The sequence below is a fragment of the Hippocampus guttulatus genome, chromosome 9 (genome assembly GCF_054856545.1).
Source record: "Hippocampus guttulatus isolate MCC_2025c chromosome 9, RoL_Hgut_1.0, whole genome shotgun sequence".
Classification (NCBI taxonomy): Eukaryota; Metazoa; Chordata; class Actinopteri; order Syngnathiformes; family Syngnathidae; genus Hippocampus; species Hippocampus guttulatus.
Genome location: NC_141269.1, coordinates 23,017,192 through 23,040,933, shown reverse-complemented (window position 1 = coordinate 23,040,933; position 23,742 = coordinate 23,017,192). Strand labels below are relative to the sequence as shown.

General features: G+C 43.4%; 1 protein-coding gene across 1 annotated transcript; it reads right to left on the bottom strand.

The window, feature by feature from the left end:
- Positions 1-1,149: 1,149 nt before the first annotated feature.
- scrn2 (secernin 2) lies at positions 1,150-23,718 on the bottom strand. The gene is made up of 9 exons (XM_086120556.1): positions 23,488-23,718; positions 22,429-22,591; positions 16,138-16,319; positions 11,808-12,007; positions 10,781-10,996; positions 8,743-8,908; positions 5,547-5,712; positions 2,115-2,270; positions 1,150-1,811 (listed from the first exon to the last, which is right to left on the bottom strand). Exons 2-8 carry the CDS (start codon positions 22,588-22,590, stop codon positions 2,118-2,120), a joined length of 1,245 nt encoding a protein of 414 aa, XP_085976682.1. The 5' UTR covers position 22,591; positions 23,488-23,718; the 3' UTR covers positions 1,150-1,811; positions 2,115-2,117.
- Between the last annotated feature and the right edge of the window lie 24 nt (positions 23,719-23,742).

Sequence of the window (23,742 nt, the reverse complement as noted above, 5' to 3'; positions counted from 1 at the left end):
ATTTATTTTTTTTCCCCACGCAATTTTCCATCTCTACTGCGAAAACGCCATTGTTCAAGGGCCCCTTGTAACTCTCTGGCCACCCCACACCTAAGAGAAAATGTAGCCATTTTTGTGATTTTTTTTCCTTCTGTCCTTTTCACATGGATGCAGTATTCTTTGGCACAGTGCTCCTGCAGGCGGATGAGCATGGTGTTTATCACCCAATTTGAGGAGCAGACAGCTCCTCATCCATTGAATCAAACACAAACACACACACACACTAAGAAGAGAGGAAATGGCAGCACAACAGATACAAAACAAATGACCAACATTGTCAACAACTGCTATAAAAATCTGACATTTACCCCCTATTCCCTCTTGAAAACAAATGTCAATATTGAAATCTTGGAGTCATAAGGACCAGCACATCAGGTGTTGGTTTACTATTCTGCATCGGAGACAAAAACACAAGAGGCTCGAGGTCACAAAATACCACAGTTGGACTAGAGCTGGCCCCAATGTATACTTCAAAATACTGTAAAGCCAAGAACAATGCCAGTGCCTTTTTTCAATGGTGCTGTAGTGAAACTGGTGTTTTTAAACATTTTTAGAAAAGTAGCAAATTGGGTGATCAACACCATGGTCATCTTCCTCCAGGAGCACCGTGTCCGCGCCGTGAAGCCCTACCTGATTGCCGGCATGCGATTGGTTCAGGAGTGGGTCCACTGACCTATTTAAAAAGCACGCCGCATGTACTGTTTATCCTCTCCAGCCTTTCCCCCACCAGCGAATGTCAGCTAGTGCTTGATTTGTGCATGGTAACCATTGCGAACCGTTTTCCAGTCACAAATTGATAGTTAGGTACTTTGTGTAGACTCTGTTGGCATATCTCAAAATTTGTTGCACAACCTATGTAAATACCTGTAAATATCTATCAAGGCAGGTCAGTCAAGCTGAGGAATAGTAGTAGGGAGAAGCCTTTTTTTAAAACACTTTTTTTCCTCATTATGTTTAGGTACGGTAGGGTTTATTTAGAGGGACAGAAGCGCTTTAAAAGGACAAGGGGTTGATTATTACAGTATATGAATAAGGACGGAGGGTCGATGACGGAAGGGTCCCCACGTCACGGACGGAGGACGGACCACAAAATAGGGTAAAGTGCCCATCTCTGGTAATGAATGCTATTTTATTTAATTTTCTCTATTTTCCATGTTTCACTATTTCACAATTCTTCATGTATTTGTTTTCTCTAACGCCAAGAAAAACTATTTAAACCACAACAGCCAGGGTTTTTTTCTACCCTGAGATGTGCAGTGACTTCAGCAATAAAATATAGGACATTTACACTTCATGCTATTTTCTCATACTTTGCAAAAAAAAAAAAAAAGTCAATTTATACTATGGTGACCGTGCTTCCGCATTGCTGATTTCCTCAAACTCATTTGACTTCCTCTGTTGTTATTGAGACATAGAACCCAAACAGGTGTCATTCTATGCAGTCTTCATTTCATGTTGCCCATGTAGCCATCGCATGAAAACCCGTTGTTTTCCAACAACAAATTCCTGCTTTCAACATACCCCATACAAGAGTGAAATGTAAAACCACTGCTACATGAGCCATCTACCCCATTTTTAACACTACAGAGGTCATTACTCCTGGGTTGAAATGATGATCAGACATTTTAAAACATCTAGTCTTAAGTGATGATATAATGGTATCAGTGATGTATACAGTGAGGCAGAGGCAAGTTGGAGGATAAACGTTCCTTGAGGCTCTCCGCGGCCTTTCCTTACACTCTCCACTGGTAGGAATGAGCTGGTTGAGGTCGCTATAAGACAAAATAGTTGATCATCATACGTGACAGCTTCATGAACAGACAGAGAATAAGACACTGACACCATAAACCGTGACCTTTAACCTGACTAACAGTTCCAACTTGATGGGGTGGGGAAAATAACTCAACAGTCATTTTAATGTTCTCTATTGTTGTTGTTGTTCATAACTAAATGTACACAGTTAATTGATTTGATGAAGATTGTCATTTTTAATGTGCCGTCAGGAAAGTTGTTGAATAGCCCAATCTTCCAAAGTGTACTAGAAAATTTAGTTTCAAACCGGCCGCTTCTCCCACCTGTCATTGATAGAACTTGATCTCTGTGTCCACACAATCAAAAAACAAATTTCCCAGTTCATCGCCTGGTATCTCTCCACTCAACATGGCTGAAATCTCATTCAGACACTGCGATTCAAGGTTCCTCAGAATCCCATAGATGGCTAAGCCCTTGTCCTGCCCAGAGAAAGAAAAAAAGAGATATACAACAAACATGAAAAATTGGACACATTATTATGCGTCCTCCCAGCTGTGTTTTTTTTTTGGGGGGGGGGGGGGGGTTGTTTGCAGTGTTGTGTCCAAGGACCGGCAACCCGAGGCCAAGGCCAAGGACTTGGAAAATTTTCCGAGGCCAAGGCCAAGGACCAAGGACTGATTTTGAAGCTGAGGCCTAGCCGAGGACATGTATAAAACAATGCTATCATACCACTTGGCAGGTCTTCATGATTTGCAACACCCCTCCATCATAACCCCTTGCACTCCCTAAGGCTTGAATGAAGTGTTTTTATTCAAAGAGTAGAACAGTCAGGGTACGTGTTATTTATACTGAGAAAAACAAAAATAAAAGCATATGATATACATTTATGAATCAATGTTTTAGTGCAGTAGTTTCTTAATATGAAGCAAATCAACACTCAACAGGGATGACATGGCATAGAAGTCAATCACTGACTGCAGAAAAAGCGATAATCTCTGCAGTGATAATTTTAAAGTTTACCGGCAGCGAGTCCCAGGGACTCACTGATCAGAAAAGTATGAGTGCCATTATGGATTGAGAGAGTCCCAAATTTTGAATTCTGAAACGGTCTACTTATTCAATTGCATATGATAATAACACAAACAACAACAAATACATACAATGATAAACAAATGCTGCAAAAATTTAAATAATTCGGGAGCAGGCCTGAGGATTTCGGAAATTCATGGTTACCGTTTTTCGGTTCCGTCGGATTACCCAACGGGAAGCCACGGTAACTAATGTTGGGTTCCGTAAATGTTCATCATGGGAACCCATTTTTCTATTTTGACTAATATTCATAATCAAGAATTCTGACACTCAAAAGTATAATGTTTCAAGGGTAAATGTTTGAAAACGATGCATTAACAATGAACATTACATCAGTAGCTGTGTACTCCAGGTTTATTCCAAAAAATAAATGGATCAAAAACTGGTGTACTCATGTGGCATCATCAGAGTATTTTTTCCAATCTCACACTGCAAAGATTAATTTACTGGTAATCATTAATACAGGTAAGTATTGATGTAGCTTGACATCCTCTTCCCAAGACGATGCATGTGTAATCTACGATCAATTTGACGAAAGAATTTAACACACGTCATCATGAGTTCTACCAACAGTTAACATTAGCATTAGCATCACTACACCTTGTGACGAATGTTTTATTCATAAAGTTACCATGCTACAACCAGTAAATTATACAATAACCAATGCTGTTTCATAATATTTTTCATAACGATTAGCCTACAAATCTAATGACCAACTTGCCTCTAAATCGCTCCTCTCGTCGTATCTTGCTCTCGTGTTCTGTGCATACGTCACAGGTGAGTTTAGTGATACGCCCTTTGGACGATTCATACGAAAAATCAGACTGGCATTCCCATTTCTTAAATGTCGTAATCAGTAGACCTTTGTGAGTTTTTATCGCCACCACCTCAAACTTTCATCCGCGCGATTCCTCAGTTTGCGGACTAAAATAGCAACCCGCATGCGCACATAACGTTATCTGTTGCACCCCCCCCCCCCCCCCCCCAACACAGAAAACAAAACAGAACGAAAGTAAATTATAAAAAAGACACTCACACCCCACACCACAAACACACATACAGGCACAGTGAAATCACGTTGATCACACAGTCAACTCGTGTGCGGTGACTTTTATGGTTAAACTATTTTTCGGTACCGTTAAAATGACGCCACGGAAACGACACGCTACCGGTAACGATTGTTACCGTGAACCGTGAAATCCTCAGGCTTGCCGTAGTTTTTTTGTTTGTTTGTTTGTTTTGACTGAGAAATTTCCTTGCGTCCCAAAAACGCACATTATTTGGAACTGTGCGTCCCGTGGGTTAATTATGCGTCGAGGACGCGGGACGCAGAGGTAACGAGATGGCTGAATCTGCAAACATTCTGTGAGTACTACTATTATTACCACGACCACTAATACTACATTAATTAATTTAATACCTTCAACTTCACAATAATAATAAATAATTTAAAAAACCATGATTTTAAACTATGTATTATCAATATTCATTATTCCAAACATGAGAAAGCATTCAGCAAACATAACTGGAATCGAGCAAAAGGACTCCAAATCCCAACGGCCAAACCCGGAAGTGAACTGCCGGCATTATTGACTCCAGCTGTAACGCTAATTACTTTCAAACAAACATTCGAGTGCGACCGCACAAACGTGACGACTGTGCAAAAATAACTAAATAAAAGACACCACTGTTACAGAAAGGCTTTACACGCTATTTAAACTGCCGATCGCGAACGGAACTAACTGTGATGCCGCTCTTTACACGTTGCACTGACTGTCACCTGTCAGTGGCAGCAGTGGCAGCCCCGCCCCTCTTAAAGAGCCAGATAGATTTATCAACATAGGTTTCCCTGGATGGATTTTGTTTGCTATCTTCATGATTTTTGCGGTTCTCGGGCCCACTTTTAACCTTTGGGGCCCGAGACCTTGGAGGCTCATATCTCTCATTGTGTCCGAGGACCAAGGACTTGACTCCGAGGCCAAGGACAAAGGACCGACCTTCGGTCCTCGAGCCGATCCTCGAGGCCAAGGACCGGTTCGAGGAACACATCACTGTTTGTTTGTTGGCAGGAATATGGAACATTGATAAATCGTTTCTATAAATAATTCAAATGTTTTCTTTGAGTCATTACATAATAGTACAATGGACGTTGCACTTACTGGTACTGTGTGCCAAATACACACAGTTGTTTGTAGCTTATGCCAATGTTCAACAAAACACTGAACAATAATCCTTCTTCTTTGACTATATACTTTTGTTTGTTTAAGTTTGGTGTACTTGTACATGTGAGCAATGCATTTTATGTGGATCCATCTATCCATCCATTTCTAATCTGCTTCTCCTTCCAGCTGTCTACAGGCAATAGGTGAGGTACACCCTGAACTGGTTGCTGGCCAATCGCAGGGCACACATAGACAAACAACCATTCGCACTCACAATCACACCTCAGGACAATTTGGAGTGCCCAATCAACCTGCCAAGTATGTTCTTTTGGAATGTGGGAGAAAACCAGAGGACCCGGAGACAACCCATGCAGGCACAGGGAGAACATACAAAATCCACACAGGAAGCCAGGGCTGGAATTGAACCCTTCACCTCTGCACTGCGAGGCAGTCAGTGTTATTCTGTACTTTGCTTTTCAACTACAAAACATGCAATTGACCTACCGGATCAGTCTTCATGGTGTTAAGTGCCTCCTGGTGAGCCTTGTAAAGGTCATGTCTGCGGTCCACTTGAGAGCGCGGCATCTTCCTGACAGGCCCAAAGTGCGGGGAGACCACCTGAAGCACGGGGGTGTAATCCTCAGAGAAGATATAAGGTTTGAATATGGACCTGGAAGTGCAAAGGAGGATGGGGGTAGGGAAATATGACAAAAATGGAGAAAGGAAAAACATAAACTCACTAATGCTGAAGCACAGTCAAAAGCCACTTTTGCATTGTATCCATTCCTGAGTAGTCGAGCTCCATTACACTTTTTCAGGGCCTTGCGGTTCCAAAATGGAACTGCTTTTCAAAGCCTCCTCCGAGGTGGTTCTAACATGGAGGCTGAGCAGGGCCGTGACATCACTGATGTCTGATTGGCCAACAAATGTAGGCGTTTATTTTGCGATACGCCAATTCATAAAAACACAGTATATACAGCACACATAGTGCATTTTATAACAATACTTAACCATATTTATGATTTCATACTTATCAATGAATGAAATAGTGAAGATTGTGGTAAAAATGTTGCTGCCACCTGCATCTCGTCATCGTCACTCTCTGGCATCCGAAGCTGCAGCCCGGAGCCTTGGCAGTCGCCCGGCTCATGAGCGGCGAGTTGGGGCGGCTGCCAAAGGGCTTCGGACACCGGGGGTGACGACAACAAGTCGCACCCATTGGCAGCAACTCGGGGAAGCGGCCGAGTTGGGGCATCTCCACACCACGTAACGAAACCAGTGGCCGAGACTCACCAACTCGTGAAATGTTATGGCAGAACCCCGCACGCTACAAATGTGCACTGTACAGTGATGGCTTGCCTAGTTCTGTTGATTCCGCCCCAATTGACTGGTGCCTGTTGTAATGGAAAAGCAACAATGCTATTTTGCATCTGTTTGACCTTTCTCTTAATATAGTATTTTGAATAGGAACAAATTAGTCGGATTTTTCCCAATCTCCATTGTAACGCAGCAGCAAGCAAACCATGAAGAAGGAAACTGCTGAATTGCATAGCTTTTTTAAAATCTTGATTTATTTATTTTTTCCCGTGTGGATTTAAATAAACAAACCTTTTCTCAGAGATGGGAATTCCGTCCATGGGATGGAACGGTCCCTCCGTCCATCCCAGACGGACTCCCATTTTGGGGATGGAGGACAAGAAGTTTTTTTTGGAAAGGAAAGACTAAACCAAGGATAGAAGTGGGTTTTTGTCCGTCCCTGTAATCGTCCCGAACAGGGTCAAGCATCTACCCACACCCATTTCACTAACGACTGAGAGAAACACGCACCTCCATCCCAAATATTTACACATTGCCAGTCAGTGTGGTAACCGACAATGGTTGTGTTGGCAGCTAAGTGCTGTCTTGGTTGACACTGAAACTGTTGTAAACAATACAATCTGTTAAGAAAGCTGGCTGTGTAGCATGCCTCTCGGTCCCATCCCGCACCATATGTGGGTGTTTTTTGTTTTTTTTAAATTCGGCTGTGTCTGCTTATTCATGGGCATGCGTGTGACGAACTATGCACGTTTCCGATGCAAGGCAGCCAAAAGTTCATTTCAACTTACTCGGGTGAAATGTGCTTCGGACAAAAAGTACCTTGCAACGCTTCAAACACGCCACTGATCACACAACCCCGCGTATTGCGTTGGGAACGCGCAGGCGGAGCACAGAGAGGCATGGGTGGACAATATAGCACCCCATTTCCTTGCCCCGCTGCTATGGAGATGGGGGTTTTTTCAACAGCCAGCAACATCTTCCAGCCAAGGAGGACCACCCTGGCCAATGCCAGCTTTGACAAGCTGGTCTTCCTCAAGGGTAACAAGTCCCTCTTGGGGTATACCACCTACAAGGGGAAATTTGAGGAGGAAAAGTAGGAAGGGACGAACATGAAGAAAAAATAATAATAATAAAATATATTATATATAGTGGTCCACATTGTTGCACAATAAATCAAATTGTGTGCTAGCCTCTTGGACACTTTTTTATTGCCGGTTTTAAAATACGACTTGAATAGCGATTCGAGTGGGTGTGCAAATGCGTGTGTAGAATTAAAATATTTGCGCTCAGAGCAGAATGAAATCTTGTTATCCTGTTGCGTGTATTGGCCCTTTAACTGAGAGTTCAGCTCTGCTCGCTGTGTAAAACATGTGTAAAACATAGCTATGTGGGGGACAAGTGCACAAAGAACGTGTGGTGGCAAGCGGGTTGTCAAACTGAACTGTTAACCCAGAGGTGGATGCCCGTAAGGTGAATGGAATACAGTAGAAAATTAGCCAGCTATAAATAATGTTGATGAATTGTGAAACCTCTGCCGTTATCCTCTCCCCCATGGTGTCATGCACGGCCTTTTTTTCGATGGCGGATTGGTGAAATGTAAAAACAAAAGTGCTTTAAAAGGACCATGACAGACAGGGATGGAGGATGATTATTTCATGAATAAGGGTGGAGGGACGATGACGGAATGGTGCCCCGTGCGCAGACGGAGGACAGACCGACAAAATCGGGTCACATGCCCTTCTCTGCTTTTTCTAATCATTTCAAAAATGGTTTTCACAAATACATAGTACAGATTACATACAGCACTCTTCAGAGAGCTTCTGTTTCTCATACCTGTTGTTCCTAATTTTACATGTGGGTAATACCAAGAGACTCAAAGCTTCAATATGTGAACAGCCTTCAGTCCCATCCATTTTTCTCCAAGTCCACAAAACACATGTAGACTGGTTGGGCGAGTTCCCATGTACCCTCGAGGACCCTGCTAAGAGTGTAGAGCTGTTGGCACAGTTCCACGGCCGGGACGAAAACCATACTGCTCCTCCCCAATCTGAGGCTCGACTTCCTGACGGACCCTCCTCTCCAGCACCCCTGATTAGACCTTACCAGGGAGGCTGAGGAGTGTGATCCCCCTATAGTCGGAACACACCCTCTGGTCCCCCTTTTTAAAAAGTGGGACCACCACACCGGTCTGCCAATCCAAAGGCCTTTAGTCTCGTCATATAAATTGCCAAAAACCTAGTTTACCACTCGAGAGTTTTTTGTTCCTCCGGTTTTTGCCATTTCTTTCTTGTCTGTTTTAGGGTCTGAATGTTGTTGTTGTTGTTGTTTTCAATATGTTTGGAATATGTGTTTGGGTAATTTGGGGGTTTTGTAGATGACAAACCGGGAGGGGTCTGGAGTAGCAGTGAAGAAGTGGATGCAGGGCAGGCTGGCGTCTCTGGGGAGTATAGACACCATACTGCCTGTGGTGCAAAACCCGCCAGAGTCCATGCAGATGCCACTGGGCTTGTCCCTCAGAATAGACATCATCACTTCTGCTGTAACAGAACCTATAAAATACAGGAAAAAACATGTTTATTCCTGCATAATCCAATAGTACATGTTTAGCACAGAAAATACTGTATGTAGTCAACATAGTTTTCCAAATACCAAAGTCTTTCTACCCCATGACAATGTCAGGGAAAGACAAGAAAACCCATTCAAGTTTACCAACTTAGATGTGCAGGTGGGGAGCTGTCATGCGTCGAAAGCGGGTGGCCATAATGCCCAGGACTGCCATTTGGGAAAATTATCATATTTTTTCGAAGTTCCCGATGGCCAGTTGTTTCATGTCTTATAAAATCATTTTTTCTTCATATACAGTACACAATTTTCAATGTTTATAATGGATTACATGTTCATGTTGTTACATCTATAAACGTTCATACTGTATTATACATCATAGTTGGCAGACTACCGTTATAACATCCAGATTTGTTATGTCCCTCGAGGTGCGTTGTAATGAGGTTTGACTGTATCATGAAAGTAGGACATTTAAGTAGAAGGATGCAATTGTGATTTCCTCATCATAAACAATTCATTGAAACAAAAGTTAATAATGGTGGGTGCACCACAACAAAAAAAAATTCAACATCTCAATAACTCGTCATGTGCACTTCAGCATCAATTACAGCTTGACAACCGCATCTCATGTTGTTCACAAATCGACTTATTCTCTGCTGACGAATGGCATGCCACTCAGATCATTGAGGTTTTGTGTTGCAGAGTTTCGAGCCTCTACACGGCAACTCAGCTGATCCCACAGTTTTTCAATAGGATTCAGGTCTGGAGAAAGTGCAAGCCATTCCATTTGAGGTCCAACAGTCTCCAACAGCCCTTCCCCGATGATGCGACCTCGATGTGCTGGAGCATTGTCGTCCAGGAAGATGAAATTAAACTCATGTTGGGGAAAAAAATCACTGGATTAATGTTATTCAGGTAGGATGGGCTTGTCATTGTACCATTCACAAAGTGTAGGAGAGTTCTATACCGACTGGACACACCTGCCGACACAGTAACACTGCCACCACCAAAAGCTAGTCTGGTGACAACAGTGGCTGATGCATAGCGCTCTCCTTGACGTCCCCAACATCGTTGGAGGCCATCATTTCTGCTCAACGTGAATCGATTTTCATCAGAGAACAGCACTAAGGCCCACTGGTCCCTTGTCCAGTGTAAATGCTGCCTGGCCCATGCAACACGATGACGCCTGTGCCCGGTGGTGTGGTCAGGTGCCCCATGCAGTATGCCTTGCACGCTGACCACCCTGATTTTGAATGTTCTGACATGACACTTGGGTGCCTCTCACCTCCCTTAATTTAAACGTGCCTAGAGTTGAGTGGCATTCACCATCTGGTTTCTCAGGGAATTGTTCACAATGTAGTGGTCATCAGCATAGGATGCGGCCAAAGTACATCCATTTCTACATCTTTCTGTGAATCTTCCGGTCTCTCTGTTGCAACCTGCCGATGACACTCTGTGACAGTCTAAGCTCAGTGGCCACTTCCATGAGAACTTCCTGTTTGAAACATCACAATGGCAAGATACTGATGAGCCATTCTTGGGTGTCATCTTGTCTGATGATGTCAAAATGTGAACAGCATGATGAGGACGACTGTTTAAACATCAGCTCTACTTGATCCAGGACATTTATTGGTCGATTCAAGGATCAAACACCTGTTGTGAATTTTGCCATTCAGCTCTTTGTTAGAGAACAACAACTTGTGCAAAATATTTAACAGTAGAGTGTGTGCATTCAAATGCTTATAGAATGTCACATTAAGTTAATCTGTAAAGCTTTGAATGCATTCTTTAATGTAAACAGCCCTAGACAAAACCAATGCTGTTTTTTTCTGGGTGCTTTGAAAGCCTACAACCCTCACCGTCATGTTGCTGTAGTAGCTCTGCACCCCCCTGATAGCGCTTTTTGGCAAGCTCCATCCTGACAGGTTGCTTCTCAAGGCCGAACACTTGTGAGAAGTTAAACTTTCCTTCACCATCCCACCAGCCCTGTGCCCGGGCCACGCTCCGCAGCTCTGGATGCTCTGCGGAGATCTCGGTGCCAATAGTCAACTGGTTGGAGATGTTCGTCACTCCCTCTGAAAAGGGAAATTGGCTTTTACACATGGACACAATTCTTCATTCCCTTTCGTGAAAGAATAAGACAACCCCAGAAAGGTCACTGAAATGACTGATACAAGTAAAAATTGTCCCCCCACCCACCAAAATCATAAAAATAAATAATAATAATAATAATGAAATAAATAAACCACTGAAAACGAAATTAGGATTTGCTTATGAATTGTGGCACAACATAATTATGACAAGCGAGCAGAACCAGTCAGGACAAAAACGATGATATCCTTCACTAAAAATTGCCTTCTTTTTCATTTTGCTTCCTTTTCTTGACATGATTAAGTTTTGCATCTGTAAATAAATAGCAAATGTGACTTGACAACAAGTGACCATTGTTTTGTAATTTTTGAAACAGGAGAGTACCAGAGGGTTTTTTTTTTATCTTAGAGCAAGACCAAAACTATCACTGTAAATTTAGCCTTCAATGAAATTTGCTCATTATTTTTACAAATTTGCTGATTTTATGGGGAAGGGAAAACCGATCCTCCATTAAAATGTCTCATGCTGTCGAAATCCATTTTTTTCTCCAGTTATATGCACAGCATTGGTCAAAATGAGTTGATGACATGTTTTGACACCTATGCGCTTCAATAGCCTGAAAATGAATGAAAGGCAAAGGCCGACAAAAACAGTGACTTTGAATTTGGCCTCGTTGTGATGTAGACTCAAAAAATTATGATATAATACTTGCCCAATTTGTGACTGCTACATGCCAAATTATTTCATGAAAAATGGCTTAGCGACAACAATGCCCAACAAGCCAAGAGTAATCACCTGAGATCTTCCGTGCCACCCACAGTCTTCCAGCTGTTTCCAGCACCCAGGCTTCATTTCGGTCCACCAGAAGGAAGGTGTTATGGTAGCTCAAAGGTTCTGAATCTTCCCTGCTTTGACCGCCTTGTCCGTGCCGTTCCAGCAGGCCAGTGATGACAGTGAGCGCTGCCCATGCGCTGTCACCACGTTCCAGGCCCAGCCTGAGGTGCAAGAAATCATGGGTTTCTTTCACATGTTTGTCTTGAACATAAAAATAATACTGCACAACAGGGACAAGGTAACCATAGGTGTCAAACTCAGGTCCTGGAGGGCCGCTGCCCTGCATGTTTTCCAAGTCTCCCTGTTGCAACACACCTGATTCAAATGAATAGGTTCAATGTCAGGCTTGCGCAGAGCTTGATGATCTGATCATTTGAATCAGGTGTGTTGCAACAGGGAGACTTGGAAAACATGCAGGGCAGCGGCCCTCCAGGACCTGAGTTTGACCCCTATGAGGTAACAAATGAATAAACGTTTCCAGCAAAAGAAGGCAGGGATTTTTGACCAATTGTTAATGTGAGTGAATGTTGGATGAAAGCTTAAGGTGTCTGCGAGGAAGATGTGGATTATTGCCGTCACAATCTAGAGATTTGAATGTTTTAGGAGGCGGAGTGGCCATCTAGCAAAAAGCGTGTATCAATACTCAGTTTATTTTCAAAGTATCCATTCATCCATCCATCCATTTTCCGATCCGCTTATCCTTACAAGAGTCGCGGGGGATGCTGGAGCCTATTCCAGCCGTCTTTGGGCAGTAGGCGGGGTACACCCTGAACCGGATGCCAGCCAATCGCAGGGCACACAGAGACAAACAACCATCCGCACTCACAGTCACATGTAGGGACAATTTACAGCAGGGGTGCTGCTGTAAACTTTTTGGACCGAAGATCTACTTTTCCATCAACTAACCTCCCGGGATCTACCCTTACCGGCGCGCGCACGCACGCGCGCACGCACGCGCGCACGCACGCACGCCATGATGAGAAACAGCCTGAAACTGAGGCATGCGATGCACTTTTGCAGCCTGTTAACTCATACACTCCCAAAGACGTTTTTAAACGTCTTTTCAGACTTGGTCTAGAATTGGCTGGTACTGAATGAGTTAACTATCGTAGCTCACACGTACCATTTTAAAGTGCCCTCCTAGATTCCTACTCTTTTTCCGTGCCCTCTGTGAATTGTACCCGAAGCAAACTCTGAATGAGAATAATGACGATAAAAGATAGAGCGCAACAGCTCTGATCACAAGCTGCAATTGCAGACTGCTGAGCGCTAACAACTTCCAGTGACGTAATCACGCGCCACCGTAAATTCAAGATTTACCTGCTTTATTTTATTTTTTTTAGATTTTTTTTTTGTGAAAACGAGATTGATAGGATGATTAGGGTGCAGCGTACATTAACACAAAAAATATATATTACTAACATGTTCAAAGACACACAAACGGTTCTTTTTTTTTTTTCTCCTCGACACTCCTCGGATCTACTTGGGACCTGTCTTAGATCTACCGGTCGATCAGGATCGACGTAATGGGCACCCCTGATTTACAGTGTTCAATCAGCCTGCCATGCATGTTTTTGGAATGTGGGAGGAAACCTGACATGATTTGGTTTGGGACCAACAGGTGGCACTGTAGGGCTCCCCTGCAGCTGCACACCTGTTGGTCATTATGTAATTATTTGTTGTATAAAAGGACTCCCGCCCGAACACTCAGTGTTGGGTCATTGTTCCTTTTTGCTGCTGTCATGTTTGTTTGTGGCTGTTGGTAGTGATGGGAAAATAAAGCCTCATGAAGCAATGAGGCTTTCCATCCAACTGGTTCGTTCCTGGGCCGAAGCATCATGAGGCTTTATTTGTACTCCTGCGCCATCATGTGGAAAATAAATGTCACGACAGTGATTAAAATGATACCCTGGATTTGATGTAGAGGTAAGATCGGGCCAAAAAAATCCAGCCCGACCCGGCCCGCTGGTATTTAAGCCCGACCCGGCCCGAGCCCGACCAATTAACTTGATTTGCAGGCCCGAGCCCGAAGCATTTGTGTCATTTGTGATGACTCGGGAGGAGGAGGGGTGATTTGTGATAACAAATTAAAGCCTGTCTTTTCCACAAAATCTAAGTTAAACAAGTCTGTATAATTATTTACATCCTTTAAACATGTATTTCTGTTTCAGCAGATGGTACATTAACCGACAATTTCCCATCATTGACGGATTTTTTTTTTAAGAGTTGTAGGAAAAATTTAAGGCATTCCGTCATTTTGACGGTTTGAAAATTGGGCCATTCACCACAGTAGCAGTACATCCTTAAGAATCGAGCGTGGCACTTGATGAGAGAGAAGCAGCGAGACAAAGAAGAACAATGACGGCTGGATCATAGAGACATGAAGGAGTTCTTTGAATTGACATTGCGAGAGTTTAGTATAGTACGTGTTGTGATGAGGCCACTTCTGGGTTTTTTTGCGAACCATGGTCTCTCGTGGCCAAAACTATTCACGGCCTCGTAACGAACAAAAAAAAAAAGTCAGCGAGAGAGAAGCCCGACCCGACCCGTGGGCTCGGGCGGCCCGATCTTACCTCTAGTCAGTGTCACCTGTCAGCTCATTGTCGTCCCGGTGCACTGAATTAATGTTGATTCGCCCGCGAAACTATTTGTTGGCGGTGACGTAGGAATCCCGTCCCGCAAGGCTTCGGGCGGAGCAACGCGCAGAGGCATCGGGCGTGGCCATAAGCGTAATTGACAAACGCCTCAATGCGCGCTTCGCAGATTTTCTTCCGGTTTACTCGGCACACGCATTAGAGCCTCGGGACAGTCGGGCACATCACTAGCTGTTGGTATGCTACTGTCATGTTTGTTTCAGTCATGTTTTGGTCATGTTTTTGTTATTGAGAGTTTTTAGTTTCTGCCATGGTTTTTGTTTGTTACTTTGGATTAGTTTTGTTTTCATTACTTTGTTTTGGATTTAGTTTTCTGTGTTTTATCAATACACTTATTCAAATACACCCTGCTCCTCCCTCCTGCCTGCTTTTTGGGATCCACCACCACCACGCAACGTGACAGAATGACCCGACCAGCTGGACCCCGCAGGTACAAAGGACTGGTCCCTATTCCACCATGTGCCTGGCGGAGCACGTTTGCGGCCGACACCCTTTTCCCCTTTAGGCAGCGCTGGTGATGCGGCTGTCCCATGTTTTCGTTTCGTCAAGCCGCGTCTACGGTGGGCCGAGCCCCGTCCGCGTCCACGTTGAGCCAAGGCTCGTCACGTGTCTGTTCGAGCGGATTCACATTCACGTCCACGACGTGCCATTCCACGTCCACGCCCACGTCAGGCCGAGCCCCTGTTCACGTTCGGCTGTCCCATGTCCCCCGCTACGTCGAACTCCGTCCACGTCAGGCCAAGCCCAGCCAAAGGGTTGCCGTCGCTTCTTGTTCCTGTTCCCTGGCAAGGCGAAGGTCGCCGTCGCTTTTGTTCTTGTTCTTGTTCTCCGGCGAGGCAAGGGTTGCCGTCGCTTCTTGTTCCTGTTCTTCGGCAAGGCGAAGGTCGCCGTCGCTTTTGTTCCTGTTTTCCGGCGAGGCAAGGGTTGCCGTCGCTTTTAGTTCCTGTTCACCGGCGAGGCAAGCCTTTGGACAACTTTGGGACATCTGGGATCCGTCCCTTGAGGGAGGGGTACTGTCATGATTTGGTTTGGGACCAACAGGTGGCACTGTAGGGCTCCCCCTGCAGCTGCACACCTGTTGGTCATTATGTAATTATTAGTTGTATAAAAGGACTCCCACCCGAACACTCAGTGTTGGGTCATTGTTGCTTTTTGCTGCTGTCATGTTTGTTTCAGTCATGTTTTGGTCATGTTTTTGTTATTGAGAGTTACTTTGGATTCATTTTGTTTTCATGACTTTGTTTTGGATTTAGTTTTCTGTTTTATCAATACACTTCTTCAAATCCACCCTGCTCCTCCCCCCTGCCTGCTTTTTGGGGTCCACCACGCAACGTGACAAAACCAGAGTAGTCAGAGAAAACCCACACAGACACGGGGAGAACATGCAAACTCCACACAGGTAGGCCGGAGCTGGAATCGAACCCACAACCTCTGGACTGTGAGGTCGACGTGCTGACCACTGGCCCACTGGGCCGCCCTCAAGAATAATCATTTAAAAGAGAAAATATTCTGCTCGCACGTGCCAGCACATGAAAAATCTATTATTCTTTCTCTGATCTTTCAAAGTATCATTGACGAAAATACTGTAGCCTTGAGTTGCTCGAGATGCTGTGTCAATGTATTCAGTTGAAGCTCACCTCACAAGATCCATGCCCAGCAGAGCATCTCCAGGAATGACAGCCTCCTGAGTCCAAACTGCCTCGTTCCCGATACAAACTCCCCGATCGTTGGCTCCCATTTCAGCTCCCCACATCCAAGCTGGTTTACTCAGGATGACTGCATGTGTACGCTCAACCTGAGGGATCTGTATGTGCGTACACTATAGAAGAGACGGGACAACATAGTAGAAAGTAATCAACTGAGAATGAGATCAAGAAGACTGAAGACTGCTGAACTGCTGTGAAGTCTCCCACCACACTTGTACTGTCCCAGCAAAGTAATTCTCATTTTCAGGTGGCTGGCAGGCAGAATATTGATTATATGAACTCATCCTCTGATTACATTGGTAGATATGTACATTATATTTCTTCTTTATTACAGTACCAACAAGTCAACTACTTCATGTGCCCTCCATCACATACTGCTACAGCCATCCATCCATTTTCAACACTGCTTATCCTGAACAGAGTAACACTGGTGCTGAATAATGTTCCTACTTAATTCGGGTGGAAGGCAAACTGCACCCTCAATTGGTCGCCAGTCAGTCGCAGGGCATTATAGACCAGAGATGTGTTCCTCGAGCCGGTCCTTGGCCTCGAGGACGGGCTCGAGGACCGAGGGGCGGTCCTTGGTCCTCGGCCTTGAGGACCGAGGGGCGGTCCTTGGTCCTCGGCCTTGGCCTTGAGGACCAGGGGCCGAGGGGCGGTCCTTGGTCCTCGGCCTCGGCCTTGGCCTTGAGGACCAGGGGCCGAGGGGCGGTCCTTGGTCCTCGGCCTTGGCCTTGAGGACCGGCTCGATCCTTGGTCCTCGGCCTCGAGGACCTCATCACACACAATGAGGGATTAGAGCCTCGAAACCCTTGTATAAGGACCGCAAAAATCACAAAGGAATCTAATAAATTCAATCCAAGGAAACCCATATTGGTGGATTAACTCTGGCCCTTTAAAAGGGGCGGGTCTGCCACTGACAGACAACAGTTAGCGCAACCTATAAGAGCGGCATCACAGTTAGTTTCAATCACGGTTTGTTGCGTTCGCGATCGGCAGTTTAAATAGCGTGTAAAGTATTTCTGTAACAGTGGTGTCTTTTATTTAGTTATTTTTGCACAGTCGTCACGTTTGTGCGGTCGCACTAGAATGTTTGTTTGAACCAAGTAATTTGCGTTACAGCTGGAGTCAATAATGCTGGCAGTTCACTTCCGGGTTTGGCCGTTGGGATTGGGAGTCCTTTTGCTCGATTCCAGTTATGTTTGCTGAATGCTTTCTCATGTTTGGAATAATGAATATTGATAATACATAGTTTAAAATCATGGTTGATTTAATTATTTATTATTATTATTATTGTGAAGTTGAAGGTATTAATTAATGTAGTATTAGTGGTAGTGGTAATAATAGTAGTACTCAGAGAATGGTTAGAGATTCAGCCATCTCGTTACCTCTAGACGCATAATTTTCCCACGGGACGCACAGTTCCAAACAATGTGCGTTTTTGGGACGCAAGGAAATTTCTCAGTCAAAACAAACAAACAAAAAAAATACGGCAAGCCTGAGGATTTCACAGTAACAATCGTTACCGGTAGCGTGTCGTTTCCGTGGCGTCATTTTCACGGTACCGAAAAATAGTTTAACCATAAAAGTCACCGCACACGAGTTGACTGTGTGATCAACGTGATTTCACTGTGCCTGTATGTGTGTTTGTGGTGTGGTGTGGTGTGTGAGTGTGTTTCTTCTAATTTACTTTCGTTATGTTTTGTTTTCAGTGTTGGGGGGGGGGGGGGGGGCGGACACAACAGATGACGTTATGTGCGCATGCGGGTTGTTATTTTAGTCCGCAAACTGAGGAATCGCGCGGATGAAAGTTTGAGATGGCGGCGAAAAAAACTCACCAAGGTCTACTGATTACGATATTTAAGAAATGGGAATGCCAGTCTGATTTTTCGTATGAATCGTCCAAAGGGCATATCACTAAACTCACCTGGGATGTATGCACAGAACACGAGAGCAAGATACGACGAGAGGAGCGATTTAGAGGCAAGTTGGTCATTAGATTTGTAGGCTAATCGTTATGAAAAATATTATGAAACAGCATTGGTTATTGTATAATTTACTGGTTGTAGCATGGTAACTTTATGAATAAAACATTCGTCACAAGGTGTAGTGATGCTAATGTTAACTGTTGGTAGAACTAATGATGACGTGTGTTAAATTCTTTCGTCAAATTGATCGTAGATTACACATGCATCGTCTTGGGAAGAGGATGTCAAGCCACATCAATACTTACCTGTATTAATGATTACCAGTCAATTAATCTTTGCAGTGTGGGATTGGAAAAAAATACTCTGATGATGCCACACGAGTACACCAGTTTTTGATCCAGTTATTTTTTGGAATAAACCTGGAGTACACAGCTGCTGATGTAATGTTCATTGTTAATGCATCGTTTTCAAACATTGACCCTTGAAACATTATACTTTTGAGTTTCGGAATTCTTGATTATCAATATCAGTCAAAATAGAAAAATGGGTTCCCATGATGAACGTTTATGGAACCCAACATTTGTTATCGTGGTTTCCCATTGGGTAATCCGACGGAACCGAAAAACGGTTACCATGAATTTCTGAAATCCTCAGGCCTGCTCCTGAATTATTTAAATTTTTGCAGCATTGGTTTATCATTGTATGTATATGTTGTTGTTTGTGTTATTATCATATGCAATTGAATAAGTAGACCCTTTCAGAATTCGAAATTTGGGACTCTCTCAATCCATAATGGCACTCATACTTTTCTGATCAGTGAGTCCCTGGGACTCGCTGCCGGTAAACTGTAAAATTGTCACTGAGAGATTACCGCTTTTTCTGCAGTCAGTGATTGACTTCTATGCAAAGTCATTTCTCAACTTGTCTTCCGTGCCATGTCATCCATGTTGAGTGTTGATTTGCTTCATATTAAGAAACGACTGCACTAAAACATTAATTCATAAATGTATACCATATGATTTTATTTTTTTTCCTCAGTATAAATAACGCGTACCCTGACTGTTCTACTCTTTGAATAAAAACACTTCATTCAAGCGTTAGGGAATGCAAAGGGTTATGATGGAGGGGTGTTGCAAATCATGAGGACCTGCCAAGTGGTATGATAGCATTGTTTTATACATGTCCTCGGCTAGGCCTCAGTTTCAAAATCAGTCCTTGGTCCTTGGCCTTGGCCTCGGAGGCAAGTCCTTGGTCCTTGGCCTCGGAAAATTTCTCAAGTCCTTGGCCTTGGCCTTGCCTCGGAAAATTTTCCAAGTCCTTGGCCTTGTCCTTGGCCTCTGAGTCAAGTCCTTGGCCTTGGCCTTGGCCTTGGCCTCGGGTTGCCGGTCCTTGGACACAACACTGTTATAGACACAAAGAACCATTCACACCCATATTCATACAGTCACTGAGTGGAAACCTATTCCACGCTGCGAGCAAACAAATCAGGTGAGTGTACCACTATTTTATCAGTGATTATAATGCAACTATTTGTTGCATTATAATTAGAGCTGTCAGTTTAGCGCGTTTTTATTGGCATTAATTTAAATGAATTTTAACGGGATTCAATTTTTTCTCGCGAGATTAACGTGGCACACGTCACAGCGGATGTTACGTTGCTCTATAAATAAACCAGAAACAAAACAACAAGCGCGCTGCACAGGTCCACGCACGTTTGTTTTGCCAGACACGGCAGCGCGAGACACCGAAAACGGATACTTAAAGAGTTTATGAATGGAAAGTTTACTTTTAAAAAGTTGCCAGATTGTTCCACTGACAAGACCAAAGTTACCTGTATGTTTTGCAGTCGTAAACTGAGCTATCATCATAGCACGTCGAGTCTGAAATACCACTTAATGGCCAAGCACACAGCTGACGTGAGTACTCCGCCCCCTCGTCTCAGCCAGACAGCTATGGATCATTTCAAAGCGAAGAAAATGGATGACATGACGAAGAACAAATTTGCTGAAGCCATAGCTAAATGTATGGCTACTGCATGCAAGCCTGTCAACATTGTCCACAGCTCGACTCAAGCTGAAATCATTCGCATTGCATTGAGAGCCTCCATTACAAGCTGTGTACAGAGATTGTACGTAGCGGAGAAGGCTAAGGTACACCAAGCGGGAGAAGACACTGTTTCGGGAGAGAAATAAGAGACTAGGTTGATGAGCCTCTGGTGAATAAAGAGCAGGTAGCCTGTCGAATACGATGTATGCCACTGACGCGATTGTTACTTGTTTGGAACTATTTTGTGTGGAAGGTTACAGTGTTCTGTGTCCATATAAATAAAGCGGGTGGAGCTTCTCTGTGTTCGTCTGACAGTGACGGTGCGCTGAGGCATGTAGAGAGTTCAGCGGTGCAGTGGTAGCGACCTCACTGAAAAAAAAACGTCTCCAGTGTTGTCATCGAACCAAGTGTAGTCATCCGAAATTATGTCTACACAAAACCGTAGAGAGACTTGCGCGCAAGAAGGACCAACAGAATCAACATAGCCTGACTGTTGTGTTCAAAGCAAACTTGAGAAAAACTAAGTATGCAACCATGGCTTAAATCCACTATAGGCTGAGTTCTAGTTTACCTTAGATGTGCACTTCATAATGTTATATTGCTCTGTTTTGATTCCATAAAAAGAGCTGTTAAAGCAGCTGTTGTGTGACAAAATATTTTTTCACTGTTGTTGATGGACAGTAATATTGTGTGAGAGATGATGTGTGAATAACTGCTCCAAGTGAAAAATGTACATGTAAAATTGAAAATCGAAATTGTTATTTCAGTAAATATTTGCATTTTGCACATAGAAAACTGATTCATGATGAGAGCATTAAAATGGGGAAAAAATAGGACAAAAAATATAAAAGGAAATTCAGAAATTATAAAAAAAATGCGTGAGTAATCACGATTAATTTTTTAGTTCATTTGAGTTAATTATGACAGTTGCATTTTTAATTAGATTAAATATTTTAATCGTTTGACAGCTCTAATAACAATACATAATTGGTGTTATAGGAGGTTAAAATGATCAGTTAAATCAATTAACAGTTAGAACATGTGAATGACCCATCTAGCTATCAATTTTGTTCCATTTATGTGCGGTTAAATTGCAGGATGAGCATCTTAAACATATTTCCCTCTCCCCAGCCACTTCAACCGGCACTTCTGGGATGGATTACACTGCACTTGCTCAGTGTTAAAGGTCCGCAAGCACGATGCTGTCACCCATACAGTATTTGAAAGCGGTGATGTAGCCGCTTACCATGAAATAAACAGGAAGGCTTTGTCGATTTATTAATACAAGAAAGTGTATATGACTCATTAATTTAATTTTTTGAAGCATTATAGTAATAATAAAAGCTTTAGTGTGCATTATTAGCTGGAGATTGGCAGCAAATCTGACTGAGCAGTTTGTTTATTCTGCTGTTGTAATATAAAAGCAAATTGAAATTATGCAAGTTGGGACCTTGGAATGTTGAGCAGTTAACTCCACTCACATTCACAGGGTCTCCTACATGTGTCAATGTTTGAAAGTCTTGAGAGTCCACCCGCAGTTCCACATTGAGCAAAGTTTTCATGACGATTGACTCATGTGGAAACTTCATTTTCTCTGCTTCATTTAAAATGGATGTGGCAACACACATTGGGAAATAAACTACCCAATCAATAGATATTGATTAGATTACTGCCTCATTTAAATATTACTTTGCACGATTAAAGATACATGCATAGAAATAGATCAAGCAAATTATCTTACAACATTAAACTAATCTGTAATAATATAAAACAAGACTGACACAGGAATTGTGGACAGTTTCTAATTTTTTTTTCTCAAATAAGCACTGCTAACAGTGCTGGTGTCTGAATGGCTGTTTGAAACAGGGGTCAAAGACTGTTTAAAGACCCTGAAAAGTGAACTCCAAGATTTTTTTCAAAATACATTGTACATGTGTGAAGATATGATAAGACTGAGGACTATGTTCTGTCGTACTAATTTGTAGAGCTATAGTGTAAAACTGTTTTTTTATTTTCACCATTTTAATTTTTCAGATTTGGGGGGGGGCTGGCTACAAAGGCTTTGCATGGCACACTTTGGAGTCCAACATGACATGCCCCTCTCTTACTTTATAAGGGCTTGAGCGCCTTTGTGACGTGTGGCAAATAAGTGGCTATGTCTTCACTTTTGGATCGTCTGCTGGTTAAGCACCTAACCCCCAAAATGTCTATGTGCATCACTAGAAGTAAATGACTCATGTGGTCTTACCTCAAGCATGGTGCCGGGAGGGTGGGATGTTGAGAGGTAGTGGACTACCTCCTGCACCTCATCCCGGGGACGGTCGGAGTTCTTCCCAAAAATCACATGGTCATCAAGAGAGCCAGGAGGTAATGAAACAAAACAGTCACATGACATTGGCTCTCCTGTCATCCTAAAACAAAAACAAAATTCAGAAAACTTATCTTCACCGAGTGATCTCTAAATTTCTCCAAAATATGGCCTGCTGCACTCAGAACCATCAAGCTTCCTGGCCTCTGGTAGAGGACCCGAGCTGAATGTGGGACGGACATCCCCCGAGGGGTGAGACGAGGATTTGATGTTTATATACAGTGTGTGTGTGTGTGTGTATATATATATATATATATATATATATATTTTTTTTTTCTATCGGGTACATATATGTGTGTGTGTGTGTGTGTGTGTGTGTGTGTGTGTGTGTGTGTGTGTGTGTGTGTGTGTGTGTGTGTGTGTGTGTGTGTGTACCCGATAGAAATGCAGCCAAATTTGCAACATGGTACCTTGTGGTTGTGCCGAAAATATGGATGGATTATCAAGTACCTTTTCCCTCTGCTGCGAGCGCAGCGATGCAAGTATGCATGTGTGTGCAGTCGACGAGGAAAAAGATCAACGCAAAGCTCACACGTTCGATTGTTGAGTCCGAGAAGAGCTAAACACCAACCACTTCTTCCATACCAGCGACAATCGGGATTAGGACACAGTCTTGTGCAGAGAGCACTTTATTGACTGTAATCCGCACAAATCCCGGTGCTACCGAACGAGGCATCGCTTTATTTTCGCATTCGTGTCAACATCAGAGTTGAATTCCGGAAATAAATTAAGCAAATGTGAGATGGTGGCAGGTTGTTGGCTGTCTTAACTAAGATTAACCCTGAATTATAATGCTCGGTTTAGCAGAAATGAAATGCGCATGTCGTCTAATATCTCAAGCCTTTTTTTTTTTGAGTGGGGGAGACTTTACCCTGCCACTTTCAGAACTGTGTAAAGTAGGGCAAAAACGGTTACTATTGCTGCCAAAAAAGCATTTACCTGTCGTATACTTTATTGTGAGCGCTGACGGCCAGCTGGTAGATGATAGGTTGGAGGCACAAGAGTCACGTGACCAAGAAATCCTAAAGTATACTGTACTCAGTATACTTAGACACGAGTTCCTTAAGTACAGTGTACTTAAGGAACTCGTGTCTTCTCGTCGCACACGAATTTGATCACGGTCTCTTGTCGCTCATGTGAGCTCTGCAGCGTTGGCAGCCATTGCCTACTACGGCAAGTCGTTTGAGCATTTTG